Source organism: Rattus norvegicus, chromosome X (genome assembly GCF_036323735.1).
Source record: "Rattus norvegicus strain BN/NHsdMcwi chromosome X, GRCr8, whole genome shotgun sequence".
In the NCBI taxonomy this organism is placed as follows: domain Eukaryota; kingdom Metazoa; phylum Chordata; class Mammalia; order Rodentia; family Muridae; genus Rattus; species Rattus norvegicus.
In genome coordinates, this window is record NC_086039.1 from 122,182,415 (window position 1) to 122,204,096 (window position 21,682).

General features: G+C 42.0%; 1 protein-coding gene and 1 long non-coding RNA gene across 3 annotated transcripts in view; one reads left to right on the plus strand and one right to left on the minus strand.

Moving 5' to 3' along the window:
• Nucleotides 1-9,885, minus strand: part of Cul4b (cullin 4B) — a 37,968-nt gene extending 28,083 nt beyond the window's left edge. The window contains exons 1-3 of one of the 2 annotated variants that reach the window (NM_001106951.1): nt 9,782-9,885; nt 7,227-7,301; nt 232-405 (exon numbers count right to left, since the gene is read on the minus strand). In NM_001106951.1, the coding sequence (NP_001100421.1) occupies nt 232-405; nt 7,227-7,287 (235 nt within the window). In that variant the 5' untranslated portion in view covers nt 7,288-7,301; nt 9,782-9,885. Of the gene's footprint in view, nt 1-173; nt 406-4,222; nt 4,432-7,226; nt 7,302-9,781 lie in introns of those variants that run through there. The other variant, XM_006257489.5, reaches the window with a different exon arrangement.
• On the plus strand, nt 25-13,490 carry LOC134484034 (uncharacterized). Its single transcript, XR_010061347.1, has 2 exons — nt 25-204; nt 9,768-13,490. It is a non-coding gene; the product is annotated as an uncharacterized LOC134484034 (long non-coding RNA).
• The last annotated feature ends 8,192 nt before the right edge of the window (nt 13,491-21,682 follow it).

The following is a 21,682-nucleotide window of genomic DNA, read 5'->3' on the forward strand; positions in this document are numbered from 1 at the left end:
CACCCTCGCGGAGTGGGGGGTGGAGAGGAGGACCCGAGCGGCCTGGGAGGCGGGGGCGCCGACTCACCGTGGGGCGGCTTGAAGTGCCCGGAACGCTCGCTCAGGGCTGCTTGCTAGGGCTCCCGTTCCCGCACCCCTTCCCTGCCGGCACCCTCCCCACCGGGCTCCCTCACCATCAGCCACCCGTTCCTTAAGGGTCCCGCGGTGAGCTTCGCGCCACATCGCTCTTACCGGAAGTGCCTGGGCAGACACTTTTCATAGCTCCCAGATCCTGAAGCCCCCGGGTCCGCCGGACTTGAGGTGGGGGGGTTGGGGGAGGGAACACCGGGGGTAAAAGAGGTGGATAGGGAGGACGGGGCGGGCCTTGGAGACACCTTCGGCGCTCTTGATTGGAGGTTTCTGAACCTGCGGAGGGCGGGCAGATAGGGTTGGGGGGGCGGGAGAAGAAGCGGGAAGCCTCCGGTGAGGCAGAGTAGGTGGTGCGGACTAGGGGCGGGGTAAGCTATCTGGGAAAAGAAGAGGGTGGGAAGAAAAAGTAAGTGGAAGGGAAACTTTTAAAGAGATGAAGGACTAATGAGGCCACGGGAGGAATCCTAAATAAGAGGAAAACCTAGGGATGCCAACTGCTAGAGAGGACTATCACTATGTTCAGGGGGCGGAGAAAGCTTAGCTAGGAGGAAAGTTTTTTACTCAGTGAAGCAATACAATCTCTTAGTTTTGTCTGTAACACAACATCCCACAGGGCCCGCTTTTTTATTTCCTCAATAATAACAGCTATAAATTGTTACCTTTCTACCAAAAGCATTTTTGAGATTACTAGCAAGAGTAGGGGTACATTCGAAGGCCAAGTAGCCTCATCCAGCACAATTTCAGGGCCCACCCCTCCTCCCACCGTATCAGTCAGTAATCTGTAAAACAAACAAAGCTCAGACCCACTTCATTTACCAACTCAGTAGTTTACACACACTATTAGCAAAAGTGTATTTCCTTACAAAAGTGTGTTCCATGAGACCAAGTTGTACATACGATTATTGATAAGAAAAAAATAACTCGGGATTTAGTTAAATTACCAGCAATAAACTCTGTAAAGTCTCGGGTTGCTTTTTTTTTTTTAATTAACCTGAGGGACGTTTTTTGTGCAGTGGCAAATACCTGTCATTCCAAAGCTCTGGAGGCTAAAGCTGGAGTAGAGCTAGTTTGAGGCTAGGCTGCACACACTCAAAAACAACAAAATTAATCTTAGGGTATTCTCAGCAGGAAAAGACAAACTCAAAACTACTGTGCCAACATTGCTCATCTTAACTGCAGACTAGGTAAGCAGCTTGGGTGGAAAGAGTACACATGCTGGGTGGGATCTACCCCAGATAACCACCTCTGAAAAGTCATCGAGGGATTAAAAACCCTCAACACAAACTTCCCTAATCTTCTTGTTTAAGCCTATAAATGACTGTGGAGAAAAGCACAAATGAGGAAGTCAGGGCAAGAAAAACACAATATATATCCTCAAAACCCAGGAAGAGAGAGTGATGCGAAAGTATAATCCTCAGCTCTGAGAGGTAATTATGTAAAGTGCAATGAACCGGGGTTGGGGATTTAGCTCAGTGGTAGAGCGCTTGCCTAGCAAGCACAAGGCCCTGGGTTCGGTCCCCAGCTCCAAAAAAAAGAAAAAAAATGAACCAAGAAGATGGGATGTCAAGTTGGAAATATGGAAAATAAAGCTTCACAAGTACCTCGGACTTCAGTGTGGTTCTACATGTTTGCAATCCCAGTATTTCGAAAGGAGAGACAGAAGGATTGCCAGTTTGAGTCAAGACCAGCCTAAGCTATATAACAAGACCCTCTAAAAATGTTTGTTACCCCAAACTTTTAAGTCTAGCATGTAGGAAATGGTAGAGAGCAAGGCTAAGCAAGCTAGGCTTTCATACTCAGAGAACTGACAGGACTGTGGAGAGAATAAGAGCAGTTTTGGATGGTAAATAAGTAAGAACATTGCAAATCACATTTCTAAGGAATACTCCTTTGTGTCCTGAAAAGTCTTTAACATGCAAATTTTCCTGGAAAGTTGCCAGGTTAAACTGGGCACATTGGCTCACACTTGTAATCCCAGCACTTAAGTAGCTGAGTCAGGAGGATTGCCTTCAGTTAAAAGCCAGAGACCCTATCTCAAAAAACAAAAGCGGTTCTGCACCTTTGTGCTAGTTGTTGATGGCATGCCAAAAAGCTCTAAGGAATTTAGGCTGCAGGGCCAGGAAGAAGAAAAACAACCATGAAAGAAGAAAAACTGTAGGCCTGAGAGGTGAAGGAGGGAAAGAATTTGTGTTTCAATACATCCTGCAGTGTTTGTTAAAGGTCACCCTTTCCCCTAGAAAGGATAAACTGCAAGCAGGACCTCCAGGGAGGTGAGGAATCCCGCAAGCCCCACCCCCAGCAGCTGTGGACAGGTCTGAGTAAGTCTCTCAAGGCAGATTTGAACTTATTTGGTAGCTCAGGTAGACTGTATTTCAATTCTGCCTCGGGCTTCCAAGCCAGCTTCCGTGTTGAATGACGTACTTGTGGAAATTCTCCAAGAATGATTCCTGAGTTATATGGAAAAAATAACCTTTTCCTTAAGATGCCTAATAATTATCTTTCTTTTGACATCTTATAAACCTAATTTTGTGCCAGGTTAACCCTCATATATTTAGCATATTTTGATAAGGATATGGAATTTTAATAATTCTCCTTAAATGTACATTTTGTCCAACAACTTAAATAGCATTGTGTCATGAGAGGACTGAATTTTGTTCTTAGACCCTCAGGCCAAAAAGAGAAAAAATATGCTTTATGAAATGTCTCTTGTATCAAAAGTCACTAACTGGGTTAGCTAAAAATATTTTTACACACTCAGAACATTTGCCAACCAGAATTAAACACTTTCTCAACATTAAAATACATTTTTCACTAAGGCACACTCTCAGGAGGCAGAGGCAGTTAGATCTCTATGAAATCAAGATCAGCCTTGTCTACACTGCAAATTCTAGGCTAGCCAGGGAAGTATATATAGAAGGCATTAAAATGAAATCCTACATTTTGTTTTTAGTTATGAGAAGACTAGGAAAATCTACCCTGTGGCCCTCTACAGTCCCTCCCTATTCTCAGGACTCTGAATAACATGGTTTGATACACCCCAAATATGTTTTAAAAGAATATTTATTAGTATGTATGGGCACCTGAGTATGTATGTGTACCACATGTGTGCAAGAGCCTGCTGATACTAGAAGAGGGCATCAAATCCCCTGGGACTGTAGTTACATAGAGCCTTCATATAGGTGCTAGGAATCTAACTTAGGTGCTCTTAATTCTCTAGGACAGCTCTCCATCTCTCTAAAATACATTTTAAGGTTGAATTCACTGAACTCACAGTAGTCAAGATGTGTAACATAGAAAAACATACAAATGCTGGGTGGTGGCAGTGCACTCGTTTAGGCCCAGCACTCAGGAGGCAGAGGCAGGCAATCCCTGAGTTTGAAACCAGCCTGGTTTACAGAGCAAGTTCTAAAAAGACAAACAGAGAGAGGGGGGAGAGAGAGGGGGAGAGGAAGAGGAAGAGGAAGGGGAGGAGGAGAAAAACACAAGTATGGCCAATAATATCAAACAAACCAGATTGGGTACTTGAAAACATGTTCTACATATAGAACCCTGCATCCTGTGAGCTCAACTCATTACCTGAGGAATATCCACTATACTTTACAGTGTTGTCAGATGAGGTGCAGTTATTATTGGTAGTCTTTTAAGCAACCTTCATTTGTAAAAACAAATATATGAATACAGGAAAAATATAAAGAACTAGTTTTTTTCTATCGTTCAATCCGTTATTTCTGTATTAGGTTTGTTGATTTGTTTTTGTGAAATGAGACCGTCTCACTTTGTAACCCAGGCTAGTCTTGAATTCACAGCCATTAGCCAGCCTCAGTCTTCTCAAACTGGGATTATAGATGGGAGCCGCCACACCTGGCTGTCTCCCTTTTTTGACTTTAGAGGTTCTCCAGGGTACTTTCTTTTAGGCCCTCTTCAGACAAATCATAGCAGATTTTGCTATCAGACAGACAGTTCTAGTTTTGTACACAGCATGTTGGAGGTTATGTGTTCTGGAGAAAGCTGAATGTCCCTGAAGCAGGCATTAAGAATATGTGAGATACAGTAAAGTGTTTAAAGTTAGGGATTACTATGGTGAGTTGCGTACCTTATCTTATCCTGTACTTCCAGTTTCAGGCTTAAGAAATCAAGAGTCAAGCTGAATTATAGGGATTGTAACCAAGGTCTCATGCCAAATGTTTATATGCTGTTCCATTGGGTTAGCCAGCTTGATAGACACCTTGTTATCCTACAACATTCAAGGGCTTGTGTGGCAACAACAGACATGCAGCTAACTCCTTCTGTAAGACAGCTGCATAGAAACTCTGTGAGATAGAAGAGGATACATCTTAAAGTTGATGTTTTGCAGTTATAAACATTCAAATACAAATTTCTACCCCAAATCGCAGGAGGATCTTGCAATAAGGCCTGTTTAGGCTAAACAGGCCTCCAGGTCAAGAAACAGAGTGTAGAGATGGAGGAACACTTGGAGATCTAGCATTTGGAAACCAGAGCAGAAGGATCAGGGAGTCCACAGCCAGCCTCAGCAATATAGAAAATTCTAAGCCAGCTTAGACCTTGTGATACCCTGTCCTAGAATAAACCTAGAACCATAAGAATCAAAAGGACAAAGCCAATCATGGTGGTGCATGACTTTCGTTCCAACTCCGGAGGCAGAGGCAGGTGGATCTCTGAGAGTTAGAGGCCAGTCTGGTCTACAAAATGAGTTCTGGAACAGATAAGGCTATTACACAGAGAAACCTTGTCTCAAAAAAAAATGATTAAGAATAAATAAATAAAAATAACAGATAATTAACAACCACAATCCACTGTTTCGGATAAGCTCTTGGAAAGATAAATGTAATACATAAAATAATAAAACATGCACTTCAAACATTTGAACCCTTAGACACTCAACTCAGAGACTTCATCAGTCATGACTGAAGACCACTGCAAAAGGTAGATTCATGAACTGAAAGAACCAGGCCATTCTCATTGCGGATTAGATGTCAGGGATAAAGCCACAGATTAATTCTCCCTGTGGTAATGCCAAATACGTGTTTACTATGGAGTTGTTGGGTCCCATTTATACTTCTGATCATTTCATCAATGATTCTCACAATTCCCCATCCCCTGCTTTAATAGAACACTTGCCTAGCATGTATGAAGCCCTAGGTTTTGTCCCTAGTAGCACAAAAGAAATACTCTGGCATGATGGACTATACCTCAGACTGAAGCAAGCTGCTGCTTTTTGTCTGTCTGTCTGTCTGTCTGTCTGTCTGTCTGTCTGTCTCTCTCTGTGTGTGTGTGTGTGTGTGTGTGTGTGTGTGTGTGTGTGTGTGTGTGTGTTTGCAGCAATGAGAACAGTAACTACTATAAAGACCAAGCTTTCAGGCAGCTCAAGCCCCTGGGAAGAAGAGTCAAATATAGCTAGAAATGGACATAACAGCTATTTGGTTCTAGACAATCACCTGATTCCCTGGCTGGACCTTCAACAGAGGGGGATAGAAATCAGCTCCGGCTCCTCTTCTACCTCCTGGAAAAATCTAGGTAAATGCTAAACAAACAAACCTTGCCTGAGAACCCATTAGGATATGGTCACAGAGTACACAAAACCAACCCTTGCTCTCAAACTGTTCTCCATTGGCCTAGTGGGTGAGGGAGCCAATCACTTCCAGGTAGTCATGAAAGTTGCTGTGCTAGACACAACCCTCCATGTCTGACACAGACATGGAGACTGGTGAGAGGAAGTGGAGAAAGGAGTCAAAGACAGAAATTGAAAGCCTACCAGCTAGACAGCAAGAATGAAAAGAAGCCAAAACTGTCAAGGAATAATATAGGGAACACATTTAAATCCTGCAGAACACAGGATATGGCAGGGCCAAAATGACAGGAGAACTTACTGGGACACAGTTATCCAACCTAACTAGATTCTGGAGAGCTAAAGAGGAGGGGAAGCAAGGCATGATCTCTGTCACCAGTCTGCTAAGCAATTCGTGGGCCCATCAGCACTAACTCTTAGTCATAAATCCTACTTGCTGATGAAGCTGTAGCCTTACCCGAGTCCAGTGGTTTAGGAATCAAGCTAAGATCCACAAAGCAGGAAAAGGATAAAACATCGAAAATAAGAGCAATGGTGGACCTGGTAAAACTAGAACGCTGTGCTATTAATGTATCAGGAATTCAGATCAACAAAACCAACTTTTGGAAAACTATGACCAATAGGCCCATTCCAGCTCTTTGCCTGTCTGTGTAAATAAAATTTTGTAGGATCATGGCCATACTCATTCCTTTACATATTCTCTGTGGCTGTATTTGTGCTAAAACAGGGTTCAGAGTTGTGACAGAGTCCATATGGCATAGAGAGCCTAAATTATATCTAGTAACTTGAGATTAAAAATACTGATCCTTGCACTTGAATATACTAACGGCTAAAAATAGATTTGAAAACTATTTGGTTGTACTACAAAAAAAGGTGATTTGAAGCATGCTGAGGATTTTTTTCCATTAAGGAGGATCAGTTTAAGGGTTGCGTATATCCACAATAAACACCTAAATCTTTAGGAGAGTAAACACAGTATTTGAGAAGCGGAGGTAGGAAGATAATGAGTGTTGAGGCCAGCCTGAGATGTAGTGCAAGCCCCTGTCTCAAAACAAATGTTATACTGTATTTAACCTAGAGAAGAGCAGAGCTTATCTAAGCACATATTGTTTTCAACATTTCATAACAACTAAAACAGTCTATAATGAACATTCCACAGGATATATTTGCAGTTATATCTGGTCAAGTGAAAGGTATATTTGAATTTGTGAAATATTATCATATAACCCTTCAGATTTATGTTGGTCTAGGACTCCATCTTCTGAGAACTGCTGATTTGCCCACACCTTTACCAATGCAAAATTTCATTGAATTTGAAAGTTCCAAAATGTGAGTTAGTTCTCAGTATAAAATAACTAGGGCAGAAGTGCCCTCCCATGATCCCAGGTCCCGCTGGGAAAATGCTCTTTTGTTTGCTTAATCATTCACTCACTGTTTAGACACATGGGTACGTAGGTGGCTATGACTGGGTACATAGGTAGCTATGACTAGGTTTTGCTAGTTCACTCACTGTTATCTTCTGAGTTGGCATCATTCTCTCTTCTTTCTCTAGACTTAGTTGAACGTGACATCCTCTTTTTGCCGGCTGTAAAAAAATAGAAAACTCACTTGTAAGTCAGTTTTAAGAAAATCCTCAAAGTTTGGATGGACTAATCGCATCCTCCCTTTTATTGCCTTTACTTAAATGTTGGGGATGAACCCCAGGGGCTCCTATATTACTATTCATATATTTAAATTTCTTTGTCCATTTAAAGCTAATTTGAAGAATAAAACATGCTTGATTTTTAGCTATCTGAAATTGGAAGTTCAAATCTAGCATGTAATCTTAAATTGCAGCGTTTTGAACACCTCCTGACTGGAATGCTAAAAATAAATAAACTAACTTAAATTAAATGACACCCCTCAAATCATCTATCTCTAGGATCTTCATACTTGACAGTCTGATCATTATGTTTCCCTGTGATAGAATGAGGAACAAGGATAGGAAGGAGATGAAGAGAAGAAGGGGAAGATATAGTGAAAATATAGAGGATATGGGACTACTGAGAAGACAAGGGACAGAGGAGGGGACACAGAGTAGGAAGAAGAGGGATGAGTAAGGAAGAAGAAACCTATGGGAGAGAGGGAGGAGGGAAACTAAGGAGGGAAAGGAAAGGGAGACGGAAAAAAAGAAGGCTGGGAGAAAGGAGGGGGAAGTGAGTGAGGGAGGATGATAAGAGGAGAGGGAAGGGTATGGAAAGAGTGAGGGAGGGTGAGGAACAATGATGATAGGAGTGTGAGGAAAGGAGGAGGGAAGGAAGGATGGGGACTAGGGAGGAGGGGATTGAGGGAGGGTGGGGAGGAGGGTAAAGGAGAAGGGAGACTGAGGGAGGAAGGGAATTAAGGAGGAGGGTGATGAAGGAGGGAATATTGAGGGAGAAGGGTAGGGATGAGAAGTATTAAGAAGTGTGACAAAAGAGGGAGATTTAGGGTGGAAGGAGGTGTATTAGGAAAGGAGATGGGGAGGAGGGTAAATGAGGAGATGGACTTGGGGGAGTAAAAAGAGAGGGTGTTGAGGGAGGAGGTGGATAAGAGAAGGGCAGGCCGGAAAATAAGGATGAGCATAATGGAGCCCGAGGATTGAGGAATAGGCAGAGAGGATAATGGGCAGTGGAAGAGGATGACAATAAAGGAGGGGCAAGGAGGGCTGGAGAGACGGCTCAGCAGTTAGGAGCACTGACTGCTCTTCCGGAGGTCCTGGGTTCAAATCCCAGCCACCACCATCTGTAATGGGATCTGATGCCCTCTTCTGGTGTGTCTGAAGATAGCTGCAGTGTACTCATATACATAAATAAATCTTTTTTAAAAAGGAAGGGCAAGGAGAAAGTTGGGAGGAGGCGATTGAGGGTAGGGAGTAAGAAGATGGGGGTGAAGGTTGGCAGTGGGGATGAAGGGAGAACAGGGAGGAGGGTATGGAGATGAGAGTGAGGGGGATGGAGGATTGAGGTAGGGGTAGGGAAAAGGGCTATGGGAGGAGGATTGAAGGAGGGGATTGGAAGGAATAGTAAGGGATAAGATAAAGAGGGGAAAGAGAGATGAAAAAAGGAGGAGGGAGGAAAGGGAAGGAAGAGATAGAGAGTAGCAGTGTGACAGGGGAGTAGACAGAGAGGAGGGGCCACGACAGGGATGGGCAGTGGGTAAGAAGCATTGATGAGGGAATATGAAGAGAGGAGAGGAGGAAGTTTAAACCAGGGGCCGGTGTAGGTGTGCAGGTGATGAGGTAGAGGGGTCAAAAGACGGTGAGGGAGGGAAAGGGTTGAGGTGGAAGGGTGGGGAGGATGAAGTTCTAAGAAATGGTGGGAGAAATGAGGGAAGGGGAGGAGGCCATGGAAATTAGGGTGGGTTGGGATTAAATGGAGAGCACTGAGAGAAATTCAGGGAGGCCCCAGTGTATTCTTCTCTACTATTCTAACAGGGTCTCTCACAAGCAGCTGGCTAGGAAGCTCCAGGTATCCTCTTGTCTCCACCTTCCCAAAGGAGAGTTTGGGGAATGAGAATCCAAACTCAAGATCCTCCCATTTGAGTTTATGGAAACTGAAACCAAAACTACTTTCCAGATGGTGGCCTTTTCCCAGTCCCTCAAGATTCCTTTGACTGTACCAAGACACTGCTGTACTTGAGGGTCTTTTGTGTTAATCAATAAGTTTTGCCCTAACTTCTCCACATCATCGATCGATAAGACTATGACTTCTAACATACCCCTTTTAAACATTTGATGGCATTTAGTACAAAGTGAGAATAAAGAGTTACCTCAAAATAAGGATCGGCTTAAGAGGCCCTAAATCTGGCCCACCTTTCTAAAGAGGCCCTAAATCTGGCCCACCTTTCTAAAGAGGCCCTAAATCTGGCCCACCATTCTAAAGAGGCCTGAAACCTGGCCCTCCTTTCTAAAGAGGCTCTAAATCTGGCCCACCTTTCTAAAGAGGCCTGAAATCTGGCCCACCTTTCTAAAGAGACCCTAAACCTGGCCCACCTTCCTAATTTCTAAAGGAAATATTTTTCACTCTTTTAGGTTTTTTAACTTACAGTCACTGGAGGATCAACAAAAGTTTTGTTCTAATATTCATGCGACGAAGCTCTCAAACCTCGAGGATCACAAAGACCTTCTCGAAGATGTCTGCCATCAACTGTAACCAGGACCTCACTGATAACACCAGAGTCTCTATTTCTAACTCCACCCACCAACTGCAATGACTTTGAAATAACTGACATCAGATCTGACCAATCCTACAGGACCACATTGCTGAACCACAAAGGGCTTGGGTGATGTCACAGCCAATCAAAGTGAAGCTGGTCGCCTTGCTGAATGCTCTAGGCTTTATCCCAGCACTCATGGGGAAGCTGATGCCCAAGGCAGTCTCCTGAGGCTGTCACCCAGGCTGTTGAGTTTGAGGCCAGACTATATATATTACATCAGCTACATATACTCCTTGTCTCAAACACCAAACCAAACCAAGAAAAAAAAAACTAGCAAACATAAACACTCTCAGCACAATGTGATAATTTGAGATATTCCCCAAATCACTCCAACAGGAGAGGTCACTAAGCTGTTCTGTGATTTTGCAAAGTTCCTAAACTGACAGATGAGAGGAGGGGTGACCTTTGTTACCTTTGGAAGAGTAATGGAAGTTTTTACTTCCTGCTAGGTCTCTATTGAGACAGCACTAGGCCAGAGGTTGGAACTGGAAATCAGACTCCTTACGGGGTCTACAAAGAGAAGTAAAATGGAGGAAGACATAGTTGAGAGTCTCAGACTTCTACAAATGGGAGTCTAGGGACCGCCAGCTCATTTACTACTGGAGCATGTAAAAATTTCCCATGGCATTTGGCTAGAGTATATCAGCTCTGAATTTCTCAGTGTTACTAGCATACTTCTTGTCTAGTCCTTTGTCTACAAAAAGTAGAATTTTCTCAAAGTTTTATCTGTGCCTTTAGAAGTTCATAACCACCCTTTTAATGCTTGAGAATGTGATACATGATCTCATTGCTTGAATAATGGAAACCAATTGCAATACAGTAACAGAATTGTAAGCAGAAGTGGTGGTGGTTATATCAATGTGCTCACCCTAATTGAATCTTTTCAGCATGTTTGAAATGCTTTATAATAAATGTTAGAAGAGAAAACAAAAGGAAGATTAATGCCTTAACATTGTCAGGCATCAGACTTGATACCTCAACTTGAACCATAGTAAAGAACAAAAAATAAGGCTGGGCATGTTGGTGCATCTTTAATCCCAGCACCCAGGAGGAAGAGGCAGGTAGATCTCTGAGTCTGAGGCCAGCCTGCTCTACAGAGCAAGTTCCAGGACAGCCAAGGCTATACAGAGAATCCTGTCTTGAAAATCCAAAAAATAAAAAGCATAAATGTTTTCCTTATAACTTAAAAAATAAAGTGGAGGGGGATAAGGAAAGGATTGCGGGAGGGGGTGACGGGGGGGGCAGTGAGTGGGATGTAAAGTGAATGAGTAAAAAATAAAATAAAAATTTAAAAATGGGAGATATTTTATAAAAGTCAAACATACACACACACACGATTTATATTTATTTATTTTATACTTTAAAGTGGGGGGGAGAAAGTCATGAGAGCCTGTTGATCTCATGTCTAACTTGTAGCTCACATCTAACTTGTTGAGACTTTTTCAAGTGTCAGGGCCCCAATTTGAATAAGCTTAAGTAAAAAATGAAGTTGACTGGTTTCTATATCAGACAGGGCAAACCTCAATCCCAGCTAGAGCCAGGAACTCAAGTACTGTCTTATTTCTCACCTTCTCTCTTTCTCTCATCTCAGTTTCTTTCTCTACAGCTTTATTCTCTAGGAGTCCTTTATGGTAGCTGCAACTGAGTTTCTAGCAGCCTTTAAGTCTCAACTTTACAGATCAGAAGCTGAAGAAAAAAGCTGGTGCGGTTATGTATGCCGGAGTGTGGGGAGCAAACAAAGGAGGAGCTGCAGTTCAAGGACAGCCTTGGCTACACAGGGGAACTACACAATACCTCCTTTCAAAAACGAACAAAAGAAAATCAAACACGGGAAAAGGACTTCTCTGTTCTGATTTAGAAAAATACAAAGTTGTATCTCTAGTCTGGGTCTCATCTCCATCCCTTGAAGTTGCTACTAGATCTAACAGCATTTTGTTTGTTCATTTTTTGGTTTGGTTTGGTTTGGTTAGGTTTGGTTTTTGGTTTTTAGAGACTCAGTTTCTCTGTGTGGCCCTGGATGTCCTGCAACTAGCTCCGTAGACCAGGCTAGTCTCAAACTCGGAGATCTACCTACCTCTGCCTCCGGTGTACTGGGACTAATGGTATGTACCGCCATGCCATTACAGCCCAGCGTGCCTAGCAGCATTTAATATTGTGTTTAATACTGTGCCTAGTCCATCCTGGGATAGCTGCCTTGCTGTGAGGTGTAGGGTGAGGAAATTAACTACCTGACCAGATTTTGAACTATAACTTTAAAAAAAATTAAAATGCACTTATTAAGATTTTGAATGCAGACTGGAGAGATGGCTCAGTGGTTAAGAGCACTGACTGCTCTTCCAGAGGTCCTGAGTTCAAATCCCAGCAACCACATGGTGGCTCACAACCATCTGTAATGGGATCTGATGCCCTCTTCTGGTGTGTCTGAAGACAGCTACAGTGTATTTAAAAAAGATTATGAATGCATATAATATCACTGCAAATAAGTACCTGTTCCTTTCTTATCCTTTTATTATTATTGTTGCTGTTTATTTATAGACCTGTTCTATGTAGCTTTAGCTGTCCTGGACTGTGAATCATAGGACCAGGCTGGATTTGAATTCACATGGATTTACCTGCCTCTGCCTTCTGAGTGCTGGCATCAAAGTGTGCACCACTGTGCCTGGATTCTTCATTTTTTTTTTAAAGATTTATTTATTTATTATATATAAGTACACTGTAACTCACTCTATAGACCAAGCTGGCCTCAAACTCACTGAGATCTACTGGGCTCTACATCCCAAGTTCTAGGCCCCCTGAGTATTTTATGTATATTTTTCCAGCAAAAGAAGTTTATTACTTATAAAAACTGAGCCAGAGACATTTGAATGCTCATCATACAGCTGGTCTTGTTCAAATTAATTGAACAGTATTATCATTTGTTCATTTCTTCGTGTTATTTATCAAAAGTTTGAAAATAGACTAAAAAACAAATAAGTGAATATTAGAGAAGGGTTCATGAAGTTTCTTTCATCTTTCCCTGTGTAGCCATTGACATTCAATGTGTACTGGAAGGGAGATGTTCTTCAGTGCTATAGCCATTTGGAAGTAGCTCATGCTCCTGTGAATAACCTATCACCCATGCCCTTGTAAGCAATCCTAATTAAACTTCTTAGGTCTGAGTCATAAAAAAGACATAAGGCTGGGCATAGTTGCACATATCTTTAATCCCACCATCTAGGAGAAAGAGGACAAGTCAGGCAGATCTCTCTGAGTTTGAGGACACCCTGATCTATATTGTGAGTTCCAGGACAGCCAAAGCTACATAGTGAGATCCTGTCTCAAAAACAAAACAAAACAAAGCCAACCAGCCAAACAAACAAAAAAAAGACATGAATATGGAAGAGGGAATGGTTAGTTGAAAAGACAAAGGGGATCAGTAGGAATGGGAAGGAAAGAAGAGATAAGGAAGTGAACACAAAGTAATATATATATATATATATATTATTAATGTATGAAGATACCATAGAAACTATTAATATTTTATTATCAATTACTTTTCATTCTTGTGGTAGAATACCATGAATAAAAGTGCCTATGGGCAGGGTGATGGTGGTGTAGGCCTTTAATCCCAATAGAATTTCTATTGCTGTGATGAAGACTATGACCAAAAGTGACTTGGGGAATAAAGTGTTTATTTCACCTTACACTTGCAGGTAACAGTCTGTCACTGAGGGAAGTCAGAGCAGGAACTCAAGGCAGGAACCTGAAGTGGGAACTAAAGCAGAAGCCATGAAGGAGTGCTGCTTACTGGCTTGCTCCTCAATGGCTTGCTTAACTTGCTCAGCTTGCTTTTTTATACAACCCAGGATCAAGTACAAGTGGTACTGAGTTGCAGCACCCCTAACCACTCCCCTGGAATGGGCCAACCAACATCAATCATTAATCAAGAAAATGCCCTGCAGACTTTACTATGGGAAGTCTGGATGGAGGCATTTTCCCACTTAAGGTTCCTTTTTACAGATAACTCTGGCTCATGCCATGTTGACAGAAAACTAGACAGCATATAGACTCTTGGCTTATACATGCACACACATGTGTACCTACATACATACACACGAATACACACAGATACACACACTAAATATTTTCCCTGAATTACAGCACTATTTCAGAAAAACAACTACTGATAACTAAATTAAAAAAAAAAAACTTGGGGTTGGGGATTTAGCTTAGCGGTAGAGCGCTTGCCTAGCGAGCGCAAGGCCCTGGGTTCGGTCCCCAGCTCTGAAAAAAAGAAAAAAGAAAAAAAAAACTTGCCCATGCCCATGGTTGAACTAGTAGCACAGTTGTTATGACAATAACCAAGTCCTTTCTGATTGGACTTAAGAGCACTCCATAAGGAAACACATTTGTGGTACTGTAAATCTAGTCAAGAATCCATGATTAGGAAGCTCACAAGATCCTGGAGGAGAACTTACTATTATTATTCTGCAAAATGGACATAGTTTTAAACTTTCTCTAAATTCCTATGTATCTACCTATAGATTAATTTTCCTCTCAGATTTCAATGAGAAACACTCTGTTCATAAAGCATGAAACACTTCCATAAAGTCACAACACTGTTAAATTTCAGGATTAATAGAGTTAAATAACAGACCTTAAAATGCTTCTAAAGGGGTAAAGGGGTAAGACGTTTCATAGAAAAGATCAGGTGGGAGTAAGATCAGCATTGAAGTTGTACAAAACAAAAGTCAGTAAAGAGGAAAGACAATGGATCCATAATAACTAATTTCCAACATAGAATTCTGTATTCAGCCAATATATCAATTGAATGTTAGGGTAGAATAAACTAATGTTTTCTCTAACACACATTCTCAGGAAGTAACCAGAGGACATACTCTACTAAACTTAGAGACTAAAACAAGAAAGAGGAAGATATGCAATCCAGGAAGCAGACAATCTGACTCAGTGTATGCAAGTAGAAGGACAGAGGGCTCTAGGGGAAAGAACAGTAACATCTAATTAGTTTAACTGTGTGAAAATGATGACGGTGGCACACACCTTTACTTCGGAGCAGAGGTAGGTTGATCTCTGTGAGTTTGAGTCCAGCCTGGGCTACATACTAAGTTCTAGGAAGCCTGGGGTAAAGGATACTTTGTTTTAATGATTTGAGGAGAGAGAAAGAGAGAGAGAGAGAGAGAGAGAGAGAGAGAGAGACAGAGACAGAGACAGAGACAGAGAGACAGAGAGAGAAAACTCAGAAATATCAGTAACATTGATAAGAGAGAATGAAGAACCCAATCTAAAACTGGAAAGAAGACTGGAAAATCCAGTACTAGAGAAGTAGAGGCAGGTGAATCTGTATGAGTTCAAGGCCAGCCTGGTCTACATATTGAGTTCCAGGACAAGTAGAGTTACATCATGAGATTCTGTTTCAAAAACCCAATAAGTAAATAAAAACCTACCAGAGGAGATTACTTGAATAATTTGAGATAAAATAAAATCTTGGAATGAAAAACCACAAAGAGTAAAAGATGCTTGCATGTAATTAAGTAATTTCTTTTACTAAATGAGACAGCTATTCTGTCCTCCAAGGCTTTAGAACTATCTCAGAAGGAAGAAACAATTTAAGAACCAGAAAGAGAAAGGGCTGGGAAGCTGTGGATCTCTACCTTCTGCCTAGGACATGACCACCACACTCTTTATCTCTAAGCCAATATGATGACCTGAATAAGACCTACATAAGATTGGATCTGTCACCGTTCCTTTATGGGGGTGGGGAACTCATAAAGCTCCATCCCTTTCTAAGGATTTATAGATAGTTAACAGTTGCCTGTGGGAGGGGCTCACTAGGCCCAATCCTCCCTGAGGATCTATAAGCAGTTAATAGTTGCTCAAGAATAGGGAGAGACTGTCTTTACTGGGTAAGAACACCTTACCCATGGTCTTGATCTTATAAATAAGATTATTTAAAGTCATTGGTTCACCAAACAGAAAAGTAAAAACCAAACCTGGAAGTAGAGGGATCAGCTGAGAAGAGGATGGGGTTCAGCAGAAGTGGAAGAAGAGAGGTTAGTGGAGGATAAATATGCTCAAAATACATTGTATACCCAAATAAAAATAGTATAATGGTATCTATTATTATGCATACAGAACGTTAAAAAACCGAATTCCATTCAGACAAGAAAGTCAGTTGGTGACCTATGTCATCACCTGACCTGTCCTTCTTCCCCTCAAGCTTCTCTAAAGTTAAAACCTAAAGTTAACAGTAACAAAAGGGAAGTGCTTGCTTCCAAATGTGGCTAGTATGAGTATAGCAGCCTAGAAGGACAAAAACAGGGGCTAGTCAGTCAGCTCAGTTGATAAGGTGGTTGCCTTCACATACATGAATTCTGGAGTTTGAACCTCAGAACTGACCTAAGAATGCTTATGTGTGTGGCGATGCATGAGCCCATAATCTCAGTGCCAGGAGTGGAGACAGGAGGATCCTTGGACTCTCTGGCCATCGACTTGAGCAGAATTGGTAAGCTTCAGTTCAATGAAAGGACTGGTCTCAAAGGAGGTGAATGATATTTTTGAGGATGACATTTAAAGTTGTCCTTTGGCCTCCAGACACATATGCATACATGTGTACATGCCACCCATACCCCAATACCAACATGTGAGCACATGCATTAAAAACCAAAAGCAAAAAAACAAAAACAGAACTATGGGCATGAAAGGTAGTACATGTCTTGAATTCCAGTGCTCCAGAAGCTGAGGCAGGCAGACCTCTGTGAATTCAGCATAGGGAGTCCCGGGATGGTCAGAGTAAGTCCCAGGCTGCACAGTAAGGCTTTTTTAAAAAATGCATTTAAAAAAATAGAACTTGTAGGCTGAGGGTCCTAACTCATTATTGATAAGTTCCCAGTGACTTAGTGATCTTTATAGGAATTTTGTTCCTGGCTCTTTCCCTTTTGTGGTCTGATCCGGATCGTCCTTGGGAACAGCCTCCACTACACGTTTCTGCCACCATAACTGAGCTGCTCACTCATTCTGTAATAGGCAGCCAAAATAGAGACTTCTTCCCTTTAAGAACAGCAATAAAGGGGGAGGGAGTAAAAAAAAAAAAAAAAAAAGAACGGCAATAAAGAATCTGTTAATACAGAGGGAAGACCAGGAAGTAGGCCAGAAAGGGGAGTTCAGGTGTCCTTCAGAGCTTGGGACCCAGCAACCCCTGTCCTGGAGCCTTTGACTTTTACCATGCTGAGATGATCTAGAAGAAACTTCAGGGAGAAGCGGTGAAATGCCAACAGCTACAGGATGACTTGAGTAAAGCAGTATCAGGGAGGCCGAAGCTTGAGACACAGTTAATAGAAAAGAATATCATGAAGGAGGAAGTGGCCTTGCTACATGGATCCCACGTGTTCTTTAAACTTCTGGGCCCCATGCTCGTCAAGGAGGAGCCAGGGGAGATTCCAGTCATGTGGGGAAAGGGCTAGGCAATATCACAGCACAAATTAAGTGCTATGAATCCCAGCTGTGGTACATCAAATGACAGTTAGAGCAATGGAGGGAACACAGTTCTCCATTGCAGTAGGACCTCTGGGTGGTCCAGGCAGTAAAGGCAGTGGCTTCTGGGCAGCTTTGACCCCATGATAGGAGGAAGGGAGGGGAGGGAATGAGGCAGTTCCAGGATCTATAATATAGTAGCTAATAAAATGTAAAGAAAATTAGGGGGGGTAGGGTGCACAAAACAAAACAGAACTCTATAATATGGTCCTAAAAAGGTGTAGGACAAAATATTTTGATCAGACAGAAGAAAAATACATCAAAGTACTCTACAGTTGGTGTCCAAAAAATAAAGGAAAGGCCCACCTAGACTTTCTGTCTCTTCTGTGCTTACTCACCTTAACCTAAGGTGAAGCCAGACAGGTCAGTAAATGAGTAAAGGCTGACTGGAATAGTACAGGTTAGATGATGGTGGGTTTTGACAGTTTTACTGAGTCTGCTGAGGTATTTGTAGAACTTGCTTTTGTCTATATGTTTCCATAAAGAGAAAGGGGTGGCCAGCAAAGTGTGTATCTGTGTGAGGCAAGAAGGAAGCACGACTCAGCAGCTGATGTTGCTTCAGACCTGAGAGTCTGATACCTGGCATTTTATTTCAGACATTTTTAAGCACAGCCCATTTTGGAAACAAGTTTCCTGGTGATAATGAGCTCAATCCCATGTGTACAACAAAGCTTAAGGCATGATTACATATTTCTGTTTTGTTTTGTTTTGTTTTTGAGACAGGGTTTCTTTGTGTATCCCTGGCTATCCTGGAATTCAAATTCACACTGTAGACCAGGCTGGCCTCGAAATCAGAGATCCTCCTGCCTCTGCCTGTCAAGTGCTGGAATTAAAGGTGTGCACCACTAGCGCCCAGCTCCATCAAAAGTCTTGAAAAGTACAAGGGATATCCTCCTGAAAGGTAGATTCTATAAAGTAACTAAGGAAGCAGGTTTAAGGCAAACAGTGTTCATAAGGGTCTTGAGTAGAATAGCACTATAGACTGACGGAGACAAATGTTAAGGGTCTGGGGAAACCAGTGTGGCCTGGATGTATAGATAGCACAGAGGTCACCAGGCTATTAACCGCCTCTGTCCCCAGACTTCTGGGCAGAAAACCGGTTATACTTCTTTCCTTCTGTAGAGAGAACCCTGGTGCATGTTTAACATTCCTAGTTTCCCTAGGTATCTGTGAGCACGAGACCCTCCGTGTATCCTACAAGATGGTTCATCCCTATAAATGTCAGCACTTGGGAGGTTGAGACAGGAGGACAGTAACCTGGGCTACAAGGGGAGACTGTCTCTTGTCATGTGATAACCTACAGTACTTTGGCCTTCACCAGACACATCCTATTGTCCTTGGACATTTAAGACTGTGAATCAGATTAAGCCTCTTTTCTTTAAAACTTACCAGTTTGTGGAATTATTAGCTCAAACAAATGGACTTCCACTTACTAACAATAAACAAACCATCAATGATAAATACAAGAGAAGTGAGTTCCTCTCATGCAAAAACTATCATGCCTCAGATATTAGGTTATAATAGTACAAATGGACAAAGACAGATATCAGCCTTATGGATATTCTGTGATCCTCAGATCACACATTGAGAACCACTGATGTGTGTGTGTCTACATACATACATATGATACTCATACACACACATATATCAACAAGAGAATAAACAGAGCTTATGGGTACAAATGCTTGTCTAGGATACATTGTCTAATCACATTGCCACTAGCCACATGTGACTTTAAGCTTGAAATGTGGCTAATATTACTAAGAAATTAATTTCAAAGATCCATTTAATTGTTTGAATGTAAATATAAGTAGTTTTATTTTCTCATGGCTACTGTTTTGGGTGGTGCAAATTATAGAACATTTCCATCACTGCAGAAATTGATATTGGATAGCACTAGTCTAGTGATATATAATACCATTGCCAGGAAGCATTAGGAGACCACTTAAGATTTGCATTTATGAATTTAAAATGAAGTAAGTCGGCATGGTTCTGTTTTTCTCTAGGCACTTTGTGCTACTTGGACCTAAACAAAATGGGTAGATATTAAGTTTGGATATGTCTTAGTCCATTGTCTCTTGCCATAACTAAATACCATAAACTGTGTACTTTATGACAAAAGGAGGTTTATTTATTAGCCCATGGTCCAGGAAGTGCAAGAGGAGGATGCAAGCATCTGGTGTGAGACTTTCTGTTGGGAGATGATCTGGCAGAAAGCATTTCACTGTGAGACACTAACCTTGCTACCTTGGCTCTTCCTTTCCTGTTTATGTAAAGCCACTAATACATCATGAGGGACCAACTCTAAAGACCACAGCTGACCCTTAATATCTTCTAAGTGTCCCATATCCAAATGCCATTAGCATATGTGACACCGAGGGATGTTATGTAAGTTTTAGTAAGGAACAGGGTGAAACCTATGCCGCAAGTCCTATCCCCAGAGAGAGAAAAAAACAACCATAATTTGAAAGCTGCAGGGAAAGCCTTGACTTCAGGAAGGATGCAGGGGCTTTGAAGACTAAGATGAAGGGGGTTCAGGGAAAGGAAACTGAGAATATGGGTTTTGTACATGATGGATATGAATTCCAGAAGATATGTTGAAATAATTTCAGCTATTAGGGAATCATGGGAGATGGGGACTGAGTGGAGGATGTATAGAGCCAAATGGAAATGACTGTGGGTTACATGTTGGGTTGATTTGCAGTCTGGCGCTTCTTATGGTGACTAACTTAAATGGAGCCAGCTATTCTTTTTACTCATTCTTTATTTACTCTCTACTTCTTTTATTCAGTGTATAAAGGGACGGGTTCCTGATGACATCTTGTATATGTATAACACAGCCCTCATGCTCACTCCACATTACCCTCTCCTGTTCCCATCCCTCTCTGGCTGCCTCCTTTCTCTCTACAAATAGTCCCTCTTCCACTTCCATAAGACTGATGTTCTAAGGAGAATGGTCCCTGACAGAGTCAAGGCAGACAGTGATAGTGAGGCTACAGGGAGCAGAGAATGTTTGGGACGACACCCTGACTCCTGTTGTTCAGGGGGAAAATGGTTGATGAGGTTGTTCTGCTCTGACACAATACTTGAGCTGCATGGGTCCCCTCTTGGCTGATGTTAACACAAAGGAGAACTTCAGGGAAGTGTGGGGATTTTTTTCTTTGAGAATTTCACATATGTGTGTATACCAAAGCATTCGGATCATGTTTGACTCCCATTATCTCTTTCTCTCCCCCCAGACTGTCCCCTATGTGTTTCCATCCCAACTCGATGTCTTCTTTCTTTGAAATCTCCCAGTGAATCCAATTAGTGCTTCTCCACCATGGGTGCTAAATATTTATGTTTACACTCATGGACCTAGGCTGCTTTCAAACTTGATCAGCAAAGCTTCTTTTTAAAAGAAATATTTAATATTCATATGTGCATATAATATTTTTGGATCTCATCCATTCCCCCTCCTTTCTTCACCCTACCCCAACTGTCCCCTCTGAAACTTATGAGCTCTCTCTCTCTCTCTCTCTCTCTCTCTCTCTCTCTCTCTCTCATTCTCTCTCTCTCTTTTTAAAGGCCTGAGAGTAAGTGACGATGTATGCTCAGTCTTTTTTTTTTTTTTTTTTTTTTGAGCTGGGGACCGAACCCAGGGCTTTGCGCTTCCTAGGTAAGCGCTCTACCACTGAGCTAAATCCCCAGCCCCTATGCTCAGTCTTAATGAGAAGACTTTATCATCATTGTCATCCCTTCTCCATAAGGCTCAGAAGAAATCCTGGAAGAAGGAGCAAGAACAATCTAAGAGTTGGAGAATGGAGAAAACTGCTGTGAAACAAGTCTACTTTTGGCTTCCACACACAAGTTTCTTCTTGACTTTCCCTTTCTATGGATAGGATTGGCTGTGCTGTATACACTGATGATGCTCCAGATGATATAGCTGAAGACTTATAAAGTAATGTGGGTGTCAGCATAAGGCTATGACCCCAGAACTTGAAAGGCTAATCCAGGAGTGCTAGAGTTGTGTGGCTTCATTGCACCTACCAGTCTTGGAGGGACTTGAACAACTGCTTATATAAGGGCACTGGGTATGGTTGGGGGTTGGCACAGTTGGCAGAGTGCTCAACCAGCTCCAAACCTTTGGCTCAATCTCTAACTGCCTATAAACTGAGTATGGCAGTACATGCCCACCATCTCAGCAGTGGGAATGTGGAG